The following is a 17,473-nucleotide window of genomic DNA, read 5'->3' on the forward strand; positions in this document are numbered from 1 at the left end:
ATGTTTGAGAACCCAACAGCGCTTCCTGCTGACTCTACATCACATTACACAACGATGACATTTTGCTCTTCTTTATCATGTCTGTCATCTGAAATCTTACCGAACTACGGAAGAAAATGTGCTAAATAATAAATAATGTCGGTTTCCAAACACGTCAAAGATCCACTCTAAATACAGATGCGACACAAAAGCTTGTACGTTTAATTGTGTGATTTTATATAAGTAGAAGAGTGAGCGATCCTCCTTTCGTGAATCTCTCTTTGGTCACACCACGCTACCCGGGTTAGCGCTAAAGTTAGCATCGTGGCGCTTCTGCTAATGAAATCCATGATAATGTCGACTCTTTCTATTAGTGAATGAAGCCAAATGAAGCCTTGGAGCTTAATAGTATTGAGCATTGTGCCAGCGTGAGGTCTAAGCAAGCATTTGGCTAGATTTTGTGTTTATGACATGTAGCTAGTGGTGGCTAGTTAGCTGCTAGTTTGGCTAACGATGTATGCAGAGCTCAACAGCATCTTGAACGTCAGCCCGGAGCAATTCAGCAGAGTAAGAGGCCAAAGTGGAAGTAAGTCACGTATATTTCTGATAGATATGACGTATTTTGTTTTGTTTTGCTAGGGAGAGTTTGTGCTGCTGTCTGACAGGCAGAGTGATGCCTCTTTCCTCATTCATCACTTCCTTGGATTCTACCTTAGAGGTCAACATAAACACGTGATGATGCAACATGACAGCACCGAGTACAAACACACGAATAAGAAGCCTCGCAACATTGCTAAGTTACTGAAGTGTCATGTTTTATTTCAGCGGGCTGTCAAGTGTGCTTCGTGGCCCTGGCGCAGTCGTTGAGTCACTACAGTGCGGTTAGCCAAAGACTGGTAATTCACACACCACTTGTTTTGTGTTAAATAACATTACCAAGGAGTTACTCATTATATTCATCAATATTTCGTAAGCTGGCCAAAATATAAAGAGCGTGTGATGCAGAAGGGATGCGAATATTTTGTATCGTGTCTTTTGAGGGTGTGAGTCTCTCTCAGGCAAAGGAAAAAGGTCAGCTGGTGTTCCTTGAAGGCCTCAACGAATCCTTGTCCATCCTCAATCCGCATGATGCTCGAAAAGGAAGTGAGGCCATGGATTTCTTAAGGTGAAACCTTCTCCTTCTCTGTCTTTTAAAAATCAGATTTGAATCACAGTCACGACGTCTGGAAAGTGGTCAACACTGACTATAATTTTTTATTTCGTTTTCTCTACAGACTGCTCAAAAATGTCCTGAGCAATAAACTGCCTTCTGTTCTGTCTCACCTCTTCTTCAGGAATCCCAGTGCAGGCTTGCAAAGTCTCGTCCAGTTTGTTTCCTCCAGTTTCAGTCACGCCAGGAGCGCAGAGGAAGGAGCGAACGATGGGCACGGGCCCCCCGTGCTGCTGGTGGACGACGTGAGCTTGCTGCTAAGTCTCGGCGTCACCGTGGACGCCGTGCTGGACTTCAGCCATTACTGCCGCGCCGCCGTCTGCTCACGGCTGAAGGTGGGTCCGTTTCCGAGAAGGTTCCGGATGCGACCTTGACTCGTCTTTGGCGGCAGGGTAACGTGGTGATGCTGCTGCGCTGCGACGGAGAAGATGCCGTCGAAAGCGACGACGGCTCGGAGAGGCTGCTGAGTGGTTTGACTCACCAGTGTAGCCTCGCTCTTCATGTACGAAGTCTTCCGACGGGATATTGCAGGGACATTCACGGTCAGGTGAGCTATCAAAGCCACACGTGGCTTCATATGCAAAAGATCTACTCCCACTATCTTGTCAATAAAAGTGCTCGATTGGACAATGTTTGTGTTAAGGTGGAGGTGTGTGACAGGAGGAGACAAGCTGGCAGTCAACAGAAGAAAAAGACTTTTCAGTACAAAGTCCACGACAGAGGAGCTTCCTTCTTCGCTCCGGGGACATCCAGCGCTGTTCTCTAGCCACCTCGGCTATATTGTACATTCAAAATCATACTTCTTATTTTCCTAGATTTGGCCTTTTTGTTTACTGTAAGGTACAATTATGTGTGTACCGAAAAATAGTTTTAAAATTGAAATACAACGGACCTCTTTTCAGACAGTAATAATTCACGAGTTGTTTTAGTAGCACACATATCAAAAAGACTGTTTTAAAAAATAGCTTTTACAATTGTAGTGACAGCAGTTCGCCACAGCACGTCGCTGTGGGCGTCAACGGTCTGAAATGTGCAGAGCTTTAACAAGCTTGGATCAAGCTTTTGTGGACTGGACTCGACTCTCAGGTTGTGCAGGTCAGCCTTGTGGACCACGCAAAAAAAAAACAAAAAAAAAACATGCCAGGCAACATTTAGCTGCTTTTATCGACCACCCGACGCTATTCCAGGTATTGGCTGCGGTGAAACCGTGACATTTGTCCAGGCAAGTATTGACGCTTCAAGTCGCTTGCTGCTTGGTGACGAGTGTTATTCCTAAGAGGAAGCAAAAAAGAATTCTTTTAAATTGACGTTTTAGTCGCGCAAAGTATCGCGCCAATGTTTTCATTTCAGATTTTTGCAGCTAGTGGTGCCCTTACCGACATGTACGAGATTGTATTTAACGAGAAATAATTTCCACCTACTTGTCTATTTAATTGTTGTTTTTAATACATGTGCAAACATATCGAGCAAATTTACGGGCGCCCCAAAATGATAGTAAGAGCTTCTTATTGAGCATTTTATTGAATCATAAATATTGACTTTTTCTGTGAAAGGTGTGAGTTAGTAAATATACTCAACGTGTTCGATGTGATGAGTTGATGCTAAGGACGCTAACAGCTTCCTAGCCTAAACATGCTAACAAAGCGGGCAGATAGACAGACAAACAACCCGTAAATGATTGTGGATTGAATTTACCTGTCAGGTAACGCTACTTACTTAATGTCACTTCAAAGGATGTTATCGTGTAACCTCAGAGGAGCTAACAGGCTAATGCTAACCCACTTGACAAACTTTCCTACCTGAGACGCATGTTTACTTTCCTTTTGACATTTATTAATTTATCGTTTTAGCACGAAAAATGATATCGTATCATGACCGCATTTCACGAGTTACGACTTGGAATAGGTTGTAAAGTAGACATTATTCGGTCGTAACGTTAGCATTAGCGTCAATTGCACGCTGGCAGCCTCTTGCGTTTTTGGGTGCGTATTCTTCATCCATCCATCGGTTCCTTTCGGCCTTCTTGTAACTCGAGAATTCAGCTACTTTCTGCTTAAGATACGGCCAGATCATTTGAATACATGAGGTCACACGATCATTGTGCACGGTTTAAGATGGGGTTACTCGTTAAAAAAAAGTATTCATGCATATATTTACAAATAGAAATTGTGTGTGTGTGCACGCGCGTGCGTTTGTTAGTATGTAGATGAACGCTACACATGAAGTTGGAGTGCTTAATGATTGATAGATGGAAGGAAGGAAGGAAGCGTGTGTGTCCTAGTACTTTCTCACTCGCGGCAGCACATCTGATCTCATGTCACTATGACAGTCGCACTCGCATGCACAACGCCCTTCAATTATTTTAATGACTCAATGAATTGTCATGTTGCTGAGACCTGGAAATTCCTTCAGGGCTTCCGTTTTAGGAAACGTTTTTGAAAAGAGGTGAGAGGGTTTTTCCGTGTACATCTTTAATCTTGCTGATTGATTGATTTTGATGAGTTATTAGGGTAGAAGGATTTTGTGAAATAATATTAGTATCATTTGGTTTATCAATATTTCAATTGAGATGAAATGTGTGATTTTTTTTAAGGTGCTCTTCCCACGCATTTGAAAAGATAAACAAATGGAGAAATTCAAATAGTTTTTGTTTCTAGAACTTTACCCATGAGTAGTGTTATGGTGTTTGTGCGACATTGTAGTTTGTGTTTATTATTCTTGCTGTCTTGTGCTAAAAAGATTTCAACACAATGGCTGCTCACTCACTTAGAAGGGGGTCACGGGTTGTAAACTGGACTTCGTTGGAGGAGCTCTACAACCATTTGTTCTGCCAGCATTAATTGGCAATAATATCACCAAAAATAATAATAAAAAAATAATCAAAATGTAAGCAAAATATGGAAGCGGGGATGCAATTTGAACTTTGAAAAAGTCCAGCAGGCTAGTAAACACGATGGCTAAAGTGCATTCTCATGGTCTTTTGTTTAATCAGGAATGCGGACATGAGCACGCTGGCTTACATGTCGCGCGCCAAGCACGCACACACCTTGAAAGTAGCTACATGGAGTGAGTGTTTAAGCCAGCCAGGCAAGATGTTCTGTTACAATAACACCAATTTTACTTTTCACTTCTCACTCTGCGGTAGTTTGACGTGCCACTGGCACAACATAAATAGCAAGTGACAATTAAGCAAATGTTGCCGCCTCACATTTTTCTTTCATAAATGGGAGGCCCACCCATTACAACAACACAACACGCAGAGTCGAGCGCACGGCTCGAGCGAGCTGAGTACTCCACCTTGGCGATAAATGGATTTGTGGAATAGTTGAACGCACCATGTAAGTGTGTGTGTGTGTGTGTGTGTGTGTGACGAATATTATTTGTGGTTTTCTATGTATATTCATACAGATGTTATTATTATGCTCAGCAGGAACCTGAATGTCCCGCGGCGTCTGCTGGTCGGGCGCCCCGCTCTCCTCCATGGCCGGGAGTTGACGCCGTCCGTCACGATGATGCTGCGCGAGCAGCTGAGGGAGAAGATCGCGGCGGCCTTCTACCGCCACGGGCTGTTGTGCGCCACCTACCCGGTGCCCATCATCCTCTTCACCTCAGTCAGCATCCTCATCTGCTGGTGTGTACACCGCCATCTTGGAGATTTTGCAATGGGGGGGGGACACTACTTTGTCTCTTTCTGGGCAGCTATCCATTACTGAGGCTCCCCATCCCCGGCACGGGCCCTGTGGAGTTCAGCACCAACGTGCGGGACTACAGCGTTCCTTCCCACGAGCCTCGAGGAGACCTCGGTGAACAACCTGACTGGGTATCTCCGCTTTTTTTTTACTTCCAAGTAAATATTTGACGTCTATATCCGTCAATGGGAGCGAACGGCACAGGATGATTGCTGTTGGTTCCTGAGATCTTTTGGGAAAAATGGAAGAAGCGTTTGGCTTCTCACGGACATGTCGGTGTTGACACAGTACCAGGGACCTCCGGTAGCATACATCCAGCAAGTGTTGCTGAAGGCGGCCGTGTCGCCGTGGGACAACAGCCTGGTGCCGGTGGACGTCTTTCGCTCGCCGCTGGGGCGAGTCTTTGGCCTGCTGGACGAGATCCGCAACCACGTGCACACCGACAGGTCGGCCATCCTTTTGGAACACCTGAACGTCTTGCCCAAAAATGTCTTCAATGTGTTGTCGGGCTCTCTGTCATCAGCTCGGGCGTTCGCAGCCTGGAGTCGCTTTGCCTACAGGTGAGCGACCTGCTGCCGGGTTTGCGACGGATGCGCCCGGTGCTGCCGGAGCACGGCTGCCTGCTGGTCTCGCCCGCCAATTACTGGCAGAACCAACGCGAACTCTTCGACGCCGACCCCGACCCCTTGAAGACCATCCAGAAGCACGAACCCAAAGGCCTGCACACCTCGGCCACGCTCAGAGGTGGCCGTCGCAAAAGCGGCCGCTCGCGGCGCGTGTTGGGGCGGGCTTGATTTTGACGTCCGAATGTGCCTTCCAGACCTTCTGTTCGGCGTTCCGGGGAAGCTCACGGGGGTCGGCCAATACAACAAGAAGCGGGTGGTGACGTACACCATCAGCATGGTGCTGGCCACCTACGACGCAAGGTGATGCGCCTTGGTGGCTTCTGCGTGAGCTCAAGTTATCCACAAATTTGCCGCCATTCAACTCAAGACGCCTGTTTTTGCGTGTTTAGATTCCTGAGCAGCCTTCGCGCTCATTTGAAGCAGCTGCACCCGTCCACCAACTGCAGCCTGAAGAACGAGCGCATGGTCCACGTGCACTTCAAGGAGGAGATCGGCGTGGCCGAGCTCATCCCGCTGGTCACCACCTACATCATCCTCTTCGCCTACATCTACTTCTCCACGCGTCAGTTTTCTCTGCTCTTTGTCGCTTTTGGTGCACTGTTGTTGTTGTTGTTTGGAGAGCAACGTGAGGAACACTTCCTCCAATCAAAGGAGACTTATTATGATATCGATGGTCCTCTTCCTCCTTGCCTTGCAGGTAAGATCGACATGGTCAAGTCCAAGTGGGGTCTGGCTCTGGCGGCTGTGGTTACCGTGCTGAGCTCGCTGCTCATGTCGGTCGGCCTGTGCACGCTCTTTGGACTCACGCCCACTCTCAACGGAGGGTACGACGCACGCACGCACCCACGCACACACACACGCACAAAGGCTTATCAGTGGCCTACTTCCAGTGATTTGTGTCAATGTTTACATGCAGTCTGTGAAGTCAGATCTATCCTGACATGGACGGCGCACATCCGTCCAATGGTGAGAATGCCTGAAAAGCAGATGACGTGGCGTGACGAGCGTCCTCCACCAATCCGAACAAACGGCCTCACTCGGAGCAAATGCCACTGCGCTTCGTTGTTTGTTTTTCCCGCTAAATCTTAGGCATCACCACAGAACAGATCATGTGGCCTGAAGCTAGAAAAGAGAAAAGAAATGACTGATTGATTGATTATTAAAAAAATGTCTAGTTGCTTGCCTAGCTTTTAAACAGATGTGTCCTTTTAGAGAGATCTTTCCATACCTGGTGGTGGTGATTGGCGTGGAGAACGTCTTGGTCCTCACCCAGTCCGTGGTGTCCACACCGGTTGATCTGGAGGTCAAGCTGCGCATCGCTCAGGGTACGTAGGGCCCGGCAATATTGCCGTAGCCGTAGCTACGCTTTGACTTTTGGAACTCGTCTCTTTAGGCCTGAGTAACGAGAGCTGGTCCATCATGAAGAACATGGCTACCGAGCTGTGCATCATCCTTATTGGATACTTCACGCTGGTGCCAGCCATCCAGGTTTGCGAGCCGTTACGGAATTGCGCACCTCAAATATGGCCGAAGCGTTTGTGAGTGACCTCACGCGGATCCTCGTAGGAGTTCTGCCTGTTTGCCGTGGTGGGTCTTGTGTCCGACTTCTTCCTGCAGATGTTCTTCTTCACCACCGTGTTGTCCATAGACATCCGCCGCATGGAGGTCCGCACACGCGCCGACGTAAGAAGCTCGCGGGAATCGATAATCCATCAAAGTATCTTTGCAGCTGGTGGACCTGCATGGGCACATGCGGACCGAGGAGAGCCTGCCGGCGCCCAAGCCCTCCTCTCTGCGAACACGGTCGGCGCCGTCTCCGCCGAGGCTGCTTCCTCACACCATCACCCTGCAGACCTCCGCCAGGAACCTGCGTCCTCCCAAGAGGCTGCGACTGGTCTACTTTCTGGCACGTACGCACCTGGCTCACCGCATCATTATGGTAAGTTGCTCACATCCAACTGGTCCTGGGACAAACTCTAAACTCCACCGTCCCTTCTGCAGGTCAGCACGGTGATCTGGATCGGCATACTGGTCTATACCGACCCGGCCGGAGTGCGCACCTACCTGGCTGCGCAAGTGTCCGAGCAAAGTCCCCTGGGAGACGACGGCGGCGGCGGCGGTCTGAACCCCCACCTGGAGGTGGCGCCCATTTTCCGCGGAGGAGACCCGACCGGCACCCTCACTGACCGCCTGACGCCGGACCCGACGCCCGTGCCTGACAGTCAAGTGCAGGGCCCGGCGGGCTCCAAGGCGGAACCCATCCCCCAGTCTTCTGCGGCCGCACCCCAGATCACCTGGGGGACTGAAGACGAGGAAGGATGGAGGAGACTCTCCTTCAGGCACTGGCCTTCACTCTTCAGCTACTACAACATCACTTTAGCCAAGAGGTGAGTACACCACCACCAGCACTGATTGCAAACCCTGAGGGGAGTCTTAACTGGTGGCCACCTTTCAGGTATATCAGCATCTTGCCTGTCATCCCCATTGCCATTCACCTGAGCCCTCAGGAAGCCATCGAGGGGCGCCACCCTCAGGACACGCAACACACTATGCCGCCGGTTCCCAAGGTGGCAGCCGACCTCCAGACGGACCTGACGCTCTACAAGTCAGTTTTGGAATCCCTAAGCCTATTTTTAAACCCTAGTTTGAAAGATTATTATTTTTTTTTTCCCCTTAGTCACATAGCACTTTGTTGGCTTGTTGGAGCGCCTGTAAAATTCAGTTCTTCCATGCAGGGTGGCGGCGCTGGGCCTGGCGGCCGGCGTCCTACTGGTTCTTCTCCTTCTCTGTCTCTACCGGCTTCTCTGCCCGCGAAACTACGGCCAGAACGGCGGGCGCCGGCGCCGAGGGGACCGGCCCTGCGACGGCTATGGATACTGGCCGCCCGTCAGCGAGATCTCGCCGCTCCTGTTGCGGGGTCACAGCATGGTGCGGAACGAGAGAATTTCCACGCTGGAGAATTTGGATCATTCAGCTTTGACATCTTGCAGGACATTGAGTGTCTGGCCAGTGACGGGATGCTGCTGGCCAGCTGCTGCTTGGCCGGACAGATCCGGGTTTGGGATGCTCAGACGGGAGACTGCCTGACCGTCATCCCCAAGCACGGGTAAGTCTTTTGTTTGTTAGACGGAAACCTGCACATGCCACTGACATGTTAGCTGGCTGCCACTTTAAGGAGATTTGATGCCAGCTAAACGCGGCTTGCGTACCATCCAGGTTGAGGCGGAACAGCAGTCGGGAACTCATGCAAAACCTGAGCTACGAAGAACCCGACCCCTCCCTGAGCGGCGACAGCATGTCTGAGGACGAGGGCTACCAAGTGAGGCACCGCGTCACGCCAAGCCGGCCGCCCCTCTTCAAAGACCAGCCGGACCTGACGCCGCTCATCGAAACCAACTTCACCTCCACGCCGGCTTGCCCCCCCACGTCGTGGCCCCCCAGGGACGGTTTTGACTACGGTGACCTCGTGGCGGACGCCTACACGGCGCACAAGCCGCCCTCGCCGTCTAACTTCTTCTGCCCCTCCTCGTCCTCGCCGTCCTCCTCCAGCGCGCCTCCACGCAGCCGCGCGCAGCCTAGCTTCGGGGACGCCTACGACACGACGGCCCCGGACTCGGTCGGCGGCTCCGTGTGGGCGCTGGAGCTTAGGGGGAATCTCATCGCCGCTGGGCGGAGCAATGGAAAACTGGAGGTGTGTACAAGATGGCGCGCACGGGTGAGACCTGAGAGTCGCGTAACGCTGTCACCTTTCTAGCTGTGGGACACGGCCGACGGCCGCCTGCGGTGCACCAGTGAGGGCACCTCCGGCATTACGGCGCTGGCCTTCCTCAACAACAGGTACGCTGCAGCAATTTTCACTTCCAATACACCATTAAGTGAAGCACGCCTTTGTGGCTTGGATCAGAATCGTGGCGGCGCGTCTGAACGGCTCCCTGGACTTCTTCAGCCTGGACGTCAACAAACCTCTCGCTCTGCTTCAGTATCGAGGTGAGAGCGCTTTGAAGAATGCGTGCGTGTCACACTCGAAAGGCTGAGCTTTTTTGTTTTAGGCACTCCCTGCCTGGGCGGCATGGCCACGTCGCCCTGCTACAGCAGCGAGGACGCCATAAGCTGTCAGCTGACGCGCTCGGTGCAGTGCGCCCACCAGAAGCCCATCACGGTGCTGAGGGCCGCCGCCGGCAGGGTGGTCACCGGCAGCCACGACCATACTGTGCGAGTAAGGATCTTTTTTTTTTGGTGTGTGTGGAGAGGGCTGGGTCGGGTTATATGCGAATGTGCTGAATGTTTCTACGTGCTCAGGTTTATCGTCTGGAGGACTCGTGCTGCCTCTTCACACTGCAGGGCCACTCGGCAGGCATCACCTCTGTCTACATCGATGAGGTCACTTCCCGTTAGCCGTCCGACCAATGCAAATCCTTAGCAGGCGTCGTTGACGTTTGTCGTTGCGCTATTTCCTCAGACCATGGTCTTGGCGAGCGGAGGCCAGGACGGCGCCATCTGCCTGTGGGACGTCCTGACGGGAAACCGCGTCAGCCACGTTTACGGTCATCGTGGCGACGTCACCTCCCTGGTGTGCGCGCCGCTTTGTATTATCAGCTCGGGTTTGGATGACCTCATCTGTGTATGGAATCGGAGTACTGGCATCAAACTATACTGTATACAGCAGGTGTGTGTTTGTGTGCGCACGCTGTCCTTTTTTTTTTTTTTTTTTTTTTTTTTTTTTATTTCCTTTGACCGGCGCACGTGTTGTCCTTGGCAGGAGGCCGGCTGCGGTTCCAGCCTGGGTCTGATCTCAGACTCTCTCCTGGTGACTGGCGGTCTGGGCTGTGTCTCCTTCTGGGACTTGAACTACGGAGACTTGATTCAGACGGTTTACTTAGGTCCCAGTAGCGACGGTCAGGGCGTGAGGCAGCTACTTGTCCTCAACAACGCCGCCATCGTTTGCGACTTTGGCAGCGAGCTCAGTCTGGTCTTCGTACCGTCGGTTTTGGAGAAACTGGACTGAGATCTGATCTTTGACGCCCTGTATGCTGCCCATCCTCATCCTTTTTTGAGAAAGAAAAACCTCGCTGCCTCGTTCACGTCATGTGCAAACATGTGCAAACATGTGACCTGCTGCCAACTACGTTCACCTCCAGGGGGTGCTTTTTGTTATGTATAACAACTATTTATTAGCGGTACTTGAGCTCTTCTGGAACTTGGGAGACAACCTGACTCGTCCTTTTTTGTGTTTACAAGCTATAACAGACTTGTTTGTGCGATGCATAAGTTACACGCACAACTTGATAAGCTGCATGAGATGCGCAAAGGACCTTTCACACTGGATTTGGCAATGCACTGTCAGCAGCGGGAAAACACTTCCTGTTACTTCCCGAGTTGAACGCGGCGCAGGTTTGGTTTACATTTCTAACATCTACTTACTAAGTTGCGCATGTGAGATCAGAAAGTAACATACTGAGTTGTGTGAGATACAAATACTACTTCTTCGTCCTTTTAGCGCAGGTGTTGGCAAAGTATGGCTCGCTCGCTTTTATTGGGTCCACCCAGCACTCAAGTATGCATTTGATGCATGTACTGTTCATCCTAAAAAAAAAAAACATGTGCGAGCCACCCTCTGTGCTTTTTAAAAATGAAATGCCTACCCCTGCGTTAAAAGTTTTGCTACTGAACTCTCTGGACCAAAGCAAATGTAGAATAAGAATGTATTTTCACACACTAATCTATGGCTCTTTAGGCACTTTTATGTTGGTGTCATTGTTTTGATTTCCTCCATGTAACGTCAGACAACTTCCGGGAATTCACCCCAAGAGGTGATTCCGTGTCCCTCATTGGGTGGCTGGCTGTGTGTGTGTGTGTGCGCGCGCTAAAGTAGTGGCATAACTTATTGATATGTTTTGTAACACAGGACTTTGTACTAATTTTCCAAAATAAAGACACTGATTAGTGTTGGCTAGTGAGTGAACGATTAGTTATAGGGACAAATCTTTTCAGTGAACTAGAGTGAACAAATGACTTGCTAAAAGGATTCGGGTTTTTTTTCCAGTTCTTATGACTTCAACCAGTAGGTGTCGGTAATGCACATCGAAGCTGGTGCCAACTGGCCGTAAAACAAAACGAAGAAGAAAATGACGTAATTGCATTTCCCGTTCACCCACCGAACCGATCTGTGAGCGAACGAATCAGTGAGTGAGTGATTTGCATTTCCAATTCATCGCGAGAACGGAGCGGATCAGTGAGGGAACGAATCCTGCCTAACTTTCCCATTCGCCAACAAACGACTCAATGGGTGTACTGCTTTCCTTCCTTCCTTCCCGTGCGTGCATCATCGCATCAGTCAGTGAACGTGTTGCGTCTGTCTCCCTCCTGGCCGGCGTGAAGCCAGAATGTTGATTTACGATTAATTTATAGTAGGTTTGAAATAACGTGTATGCAGATATATGCCTAAATATTGTTATCCAATATATCGACTGCAGTTACACATTAAATATTATTTTAATAAACATTCATGTTATAACTTGTCTGGTGTTTTATTCCTTGTTTTTATATTCGCCTTTTATTCAAGCACAAACACATTCGGTATAATAACACCATCACTACAATCCAACAAATACAAAGTTAAAACATCAATGTCGGCATAACGTGTGTCGACTGGCATAGCAGCAACGCTGTCTGTCACTCACTCATGAATCTTAGCGAACGAACCTGAAAAAATGGCGACGTACCTAATGGAGTGTCCGAGTGACGTCATAGATCCAACAGCCAATCAGAAACTGGGGGTGAGTGCGGGTGTGGCACTTTTCACTTTCACTTAAACTTTGACCCTGATTTTGCCCTAATGAAGTGGCCTGTGATTAGGTACACCTGAAAATGGCGGTGTACCTAATGGAGTGTCCGAGTGACGTCACAGCTCAAACAGCCAATCAGAAAGTGGGGGTGAGGGCGGCTGTGGCACTTTTCACTTTCCCTTAAACTTTTGCCCTAATGAGGTAATTAGGTACACCTGTGTTCTTGTGACGTCACAGCTCAACCAGCCAATCAGAAAGTGGGGGTGAGGGCGGGTGTGGCACTTTTCACTTTCACTTAAACTTTTTCCCTAATGAGGTGATTAGGTACACCTGTGTCAGTGTGACGTCACAGCTCAACCAGCCAATCAGAAAGTGGGGGTGAGGGCGGGTGTGGCACTTTTCACTTTCATTTAAGCCATGACCCTGATTTTTCCCTAATGAAGTGGCCTGTTATTAGGAAAACCTGAAAGTGGGCGTGTACCTAACGGAGTGTCCAAGTGACGTCACAGATCAAACAACCAATCAGAAAGTGGGGGTGAGGGCGGGTGTGGCACCTTTCACGTTCATTTAAGCGTTGACCATGATTTTTCCCTAATGAACTGGCCTGTGATTAGGTACAGATTGTGACGTCATTCGGACACTCCATTAGGTACACCGCTATTTTCAGGTGTACCTAATCACAGGCCACTTTATTAGGGAAAAATCAGGGTCAAAGCTTAACGGAAAGTGAAAAGTGCCACACCCAAACAACCCCCCACTTTCTGATTGGCTGTTTGATCTGTGACGTCACTCGGACACTCCATTAGGTACACCGCCATTTTCAGGTGTACCTAATCACAGGCCACTTCATTAGGGAAAAATCATGGTCAAAATTTAAATGAAAGTGAAAAGTGCCACACCCAAACAACCCCCCACTTTCTGATTGGCTGTTTGATCTGTGACGTCACAAGGACACTCCATTAGGTACACCGCCATTTTCAGGTGTACCTAATCACAGGCCACTTCATTAGGGAAAAATCATGGTCAAAATTTAAATGAAAGTGAAAAGTGCCACACCCAAACAACCCCCCACTTTCTGATTGGCTGTTTGATCTGTGACGTCACAAGGACACTCCATTAGGTACACCGCCATTTTCAGGTGTACCTAATCACAGGCCACTTCATTAGGGAAAAATCATGGTCAAGATTTAAATGAAAGTGAAAAGTGCCACACCCAAACAACCCCCCACTTTCTGATTGGCTGTTTGATCTGTGACGTCACAAGGACACTCCATTAGGTACACCGCCATTTTCAGGTGTACCTAATCACAGGCCACTTCATTAGGGAAAAATCATGGTCAAAATTTAAATGAAAGTGAAAAGTGCCACACCCAAACAACCCCCCACTTTCTGATTGGCTGTTTGATCTGTGACGTCACAAGGACACTCCATTAGGTACACCGCCATTTTCAGGTGTACCTAATCACAGGCCACTTCATTAGGGAAAAATCATGGTCAAAATTTAAATGAAAGTGAAAAGTGCCACACCCAAACAACCCCCCACTTTCTGATTGGCTGTTTGATCTGTGACGTCACAAGGACACTCCATTAGGTACACCGCCATTTTCAGGTGTACCTAATCACAGGCCACTTCATTAGGGAAAAATCATGGTCAAAATTTAAATGAAAGTGAAAAGTGCCACACCCAAACAACCCCCCACTTTCTGATTGGCTGTTTGATCTGTGACGTCACAAGGACACTCCATTAGGTACACCGCCATTTTCAGGTGTACCTAATCACAGGCCACTTCATTAGGGAAAAATCATGGTCAAAATTTAAATGAAAGTGAAAAGTGCCACACCCAAACAACCCCCCACTTTCTGATTGGCTGTTTGATCTGTGACGTCACAAGGACACTCCATTAGGTACACCGCCATTTTCAGGTGTACCTAATCACAGGCCACTTCATTAGGGAAAAATCATGGTCAAAATTTAAATGAAAGTGAAAAGTGCCACACCCAAACAACCCCCCACTTTCTGATTGGCTGTTTGATCTGTGACGTCACAAGGACACTCCATTAGGTACACCGCCATTTTCAGGTGTACCTAATCACAGGCCACTTCATTAGGGAAAAATCATGGTCAAAATTTAAATGAAAGTGAAAAGTGCCACACCCAAACAACCCCCCACTTTCTGATTGGCTGTTTGATCTGTGACGTCACAAGGACACTCCATTAGGTACACCGCCATTTTCAGGTGTACCTAATCACAGGCCACTTCATTAGGGAAAAATCATGGTCAAAATTTAAATGAAAGTGAAAAGTGCCACACCCAAACAACCCCCCACTTTCTGATTGGCTGTTTGATCTGTGACGTCACAAGGACACTCCATTAGGTACACCGCCATTTTCAGGTGTACCTAATCACAGGCCACTTCATTAGGGAAAAATCATGGTCAAGATTTAAATGAAAGTGAAAAGTGCCACACCCAAACAACCCCCCACTTTCTGATTGGCTGTTTGATCTGTGACGTCACAAGGACACTCCATTAGGTACACCGCCATTTTCAGGTGTACCTAATCACAGGCCACTTCATTAGGGAAAAATCATGGTCAAAATTTAAATGAAAGTGAAAAGTGCCACACCCAAACAACCCCCCACTTTCTGATTGGCTGTTTGATCTGTGACGTCACAAGGACACTCCATTAGGTACACCGCCATTTTCAGGTGTACCTAATCACAGGCCACTTCATTAGGGAAAAATCATGGTCAAAATTTAAATGAAAGTGAAAAGTGCCACACCCAAACAACCCCCCACTTTCTGATTGGCTGTTTGATCTGTGACGTCACAAGGACACTCCATTAGGTACACCGCCATTTTCAGGTGTACCTAATCACAGGCCACTTCATTAGGGAAAAATCATGGTCAAGATTTAAATGAAAGTGAAAAGTGCCACACCCAAACAACCCCCCACTTTCTGATTGGCTGTTTGATCTGTGACGTCACAAGGACACTCCATTAGGTACACCGCCATTTTCAGGTGTACCTAATCACAGGCCACTTCATTAGGGAAAAATCATGGTCAAAATTTAAATGAAAGTGAAAAGTGCCACACCCAAACAACCCCCCACTTTCTGATTGGCTGTTTGATCTGTGACGTCACAAGGACACTCCATTAGGTACACCGCCATTTTCAGGTGTACCTAATCACAGGCCACTTCATTAGGGAAAAATCATGGTCAAAATTTAAATGAAAGTGAAAAGTGCCACACCCAAACAACCCCCCACTTTCTGATTGGCTGTTTGATCTGTGACGTCACAAGGACACTCCATTAGGTACACCGCCATTTTCAGGTGTACCTAATCACAGGCCACTTCATTAGGGAAAAATCATGGTCAAAATTTAAATGAAAGTGAAAAGTGCCACACCCAAACAACCCCCCACTTTCTGATTGGCTGTTTGATCTGTGACGTCACAAGGACACTCCATTAGGTACACCGCCATTTTCAGGTGTACCTAATCACAGGCCACTTCATTAGGGAAAAATCATGGTCAAAATTTAAATGAAAGTGAAAAGTGCCACACCCAAACAACCCCCCACTTTCTGATTGGCTGTTTGATCTGTGACGTCACAAGGACACTCCATTAGGTACACCGCCATTTTCAGGTGTACCTAATCACAGGCCACTTCATTAGGGAAAAATCATGGTCAAAATTTAAATGAAAGTGAAAAGTGCCACACCCAAACAACCCCCCACTTTCTGATTGGCTGTTTGATCTGTGACGTCACAAGGACACTCCATTAGGTACACCGCCATTTTCAGGTGTACCTAATCACAGGCCACTTCATTAGGGAAAAATCATGGTCAAAATTTAAATGAAAGTGAAAAGTGCCACACCCAAACAACCCCCCACTTTCTGATTGGCTGTTTGATCTGTGACGTCACAAGGACACTCCATTAGGTACACCGCCATTTTCAGGTGTACCTAATCACAGGCCACTTCATTAGGGAAAAATCATGGTCAAAATTTAAATGAAAGTGAAAAGTGCCACACCCAAACAACCCCCCACTTTCTGATTGGCTGTTTGATCTGTGACGTCACAAGGACACTCCATTAGGTACACCGCCATTTTCAGGTGTACCTAATCACAGGCCACTTCATTAGGGAAAAATCATGGTCAAAATTTAAATGAAAGTGAAAAGTGCCACACCCAAACAACCCCCCACTTTCTGATTGGCTGTTTGATCTGTGACGTCACAAGGACACTCCATTAGGTACACCGCCATTTTCAGGTGTACCTAATCACAGGCCACTTCATTAGGGAAAAATCATGGTCAAAATTTAAATGAAAGTGAAAAGTGCCACACCCAAACAACCCCCCACTTACTGATTGGCTGTTTGATCTGTGACGTCACAAGGACACTCCATTAGGTACACCGCCATTTTCAGGTGTACCTAATCACAGGCCACTTCATTAGGGAAAAATCATGGTCAAAATTTAAATGAAAGTGAAAAGTGCCACACCCAAACAACCCCCCACTTTCTGATTGGCTGTTTGATCTGTGACGTCACAAGGACACTCCATTAGGTACACCGCCATTTTCAGGTGTACCTAATCACAGGCCACTTCATTAGGGAAAAATCATGGTCAAAATTTAAATGAAAGTGAAAAGTGCCACACCCAAACAACCCCCCACTTACTGATTGGCTGTTTGATCTGTGACGTCACAAGGACACTCCATTAGGTACACCGCCATTTTCAGGTGTACCTAATCACAGGCCACTTCATTAGGGAAAAATCATGGTCAAAATTTAAATGAAAGTGAAAAGTGCCACACCCAAACAACCCCCCACTTTCTGATTGGCTGTTTGATCTGTGACGTCACAAGGACACTCCATTAGGTACACCGCCATTTTCAGGTGTACCTAATCACAGGCCACTTTATTAGGGAAAAAAGCTTAACGGAAGGTGAAAAGTGCCACACCCGCCCTCACCCCCACTTTCTGATTGGCTGGTTGATCTATGACGTCATTCGGACACTCCATTAGGTACACCGCCATTTTATATATATATATATATATATATATACACACACATATACATAGTTATTTTTATTGTTTGATGTATATGGGTTGTTACTACAGGATGTTGTAGTAAGAGAAAAATGTGTGCGTTGCCGTTGTTGACATTACCGTGT

The 17,473-nt window shown here is 48.0% G+C and overlaps 2 protein-coding genes across 7 annotated transcripts; both read left to right on the top strand.

The window, feature by feature from the left end:
- The first annotated feature begins 234 nt into the window (after positions 1-234).
- Positions 235-2,727, top strand: elp6 (elongator acetyltransferase complex subunit 6). Its single transcript, XM_085918312.1, has 7 exons — positions 235-546; positions 619-697; positions 805-875; positions 1,020-1,144; positions 1,314-1,524; positions 1,581-1,736; positions 1,833-2,727. The coding sequence occupies exons 1-7, from the start codon at positions 493-495 to the stop codon at positions 1,953-1,955; spliced, it is 819 nt and encodes a 272-aa protein (XP_085774438.1). The 5' UTR covers positions 235-492; the 3' UTR covers positions 1,956-2,727.
- scap (SREBF chaperone) lies at positions 2,245-11,466 on the top strand. Of its 6 annotated transcripts, none has more exons than XM_085918310.1 (23): positions 2,245-2,376; positions 4,617-4,820; positions 4,889-5,009; positions 5,167-5,324; positions 5,402-5,622; positions 5,699-5,804; positions 5,894-6,066; positions 6,202-6,328; positions 6,717-6,829; positions 6,898-6,992; positions 7,071-7,169; positions 7,234-7,443; positions 7,506-7,891; positions 7,960-8,109; positions 8,240-8,432; positions 8,495-8,610; positions 8,721-9,195; positions 9,259-9,341; positions 9,409-9,491; positions 9,554-9,720; positions 9,804-9,884; positions 9,964-10,170; positions 10,264-11,466. In XM_085918310.1, exons 2-23 carry the CDS (start codon positions 4,699-4,701, stop codon positions 10,507-10,509), a joined length of 3,732 nt encoding a protein of 1,243 aa, XP_085774436.1. In that variant the 5' UTR covers positions 2,245-2,376; positions 4,617-4,698; the 3' UTR covers positions 10,510-11,466. The 6 variants fall into 6 exon arrangements, with proteins under 6 accessions (XP_085774436.1, XP_085774432.1, XP_085774435.1 ...); XM_085918306.1 differs by having other exon boundaries at positions 2,264-2,411; positions 4,620-4,820; XM_085918309.1 differs by having other exon boundaries at positions 2,271-2,411.
- The last annotated feature ends 6,007 nt before the right edge of the window (positions 11,467-17,473 follow it).

Source organism: Syngnathus leptorhynchus, chromosome 8, assembly GCF_054491065.1.
Source record: "Syngnathus leptorhynchus isolate UIUO chromosome 8, UIUO_Slep, whole genome shotgun sequence".
Taxonomy (NCBI): Eukaryota; Metazoa; Chordata; class Actinopteri; order Syngnathiformes; family Syngnathidae; genus Syngnathus; species Syngnathus leptorhynchus.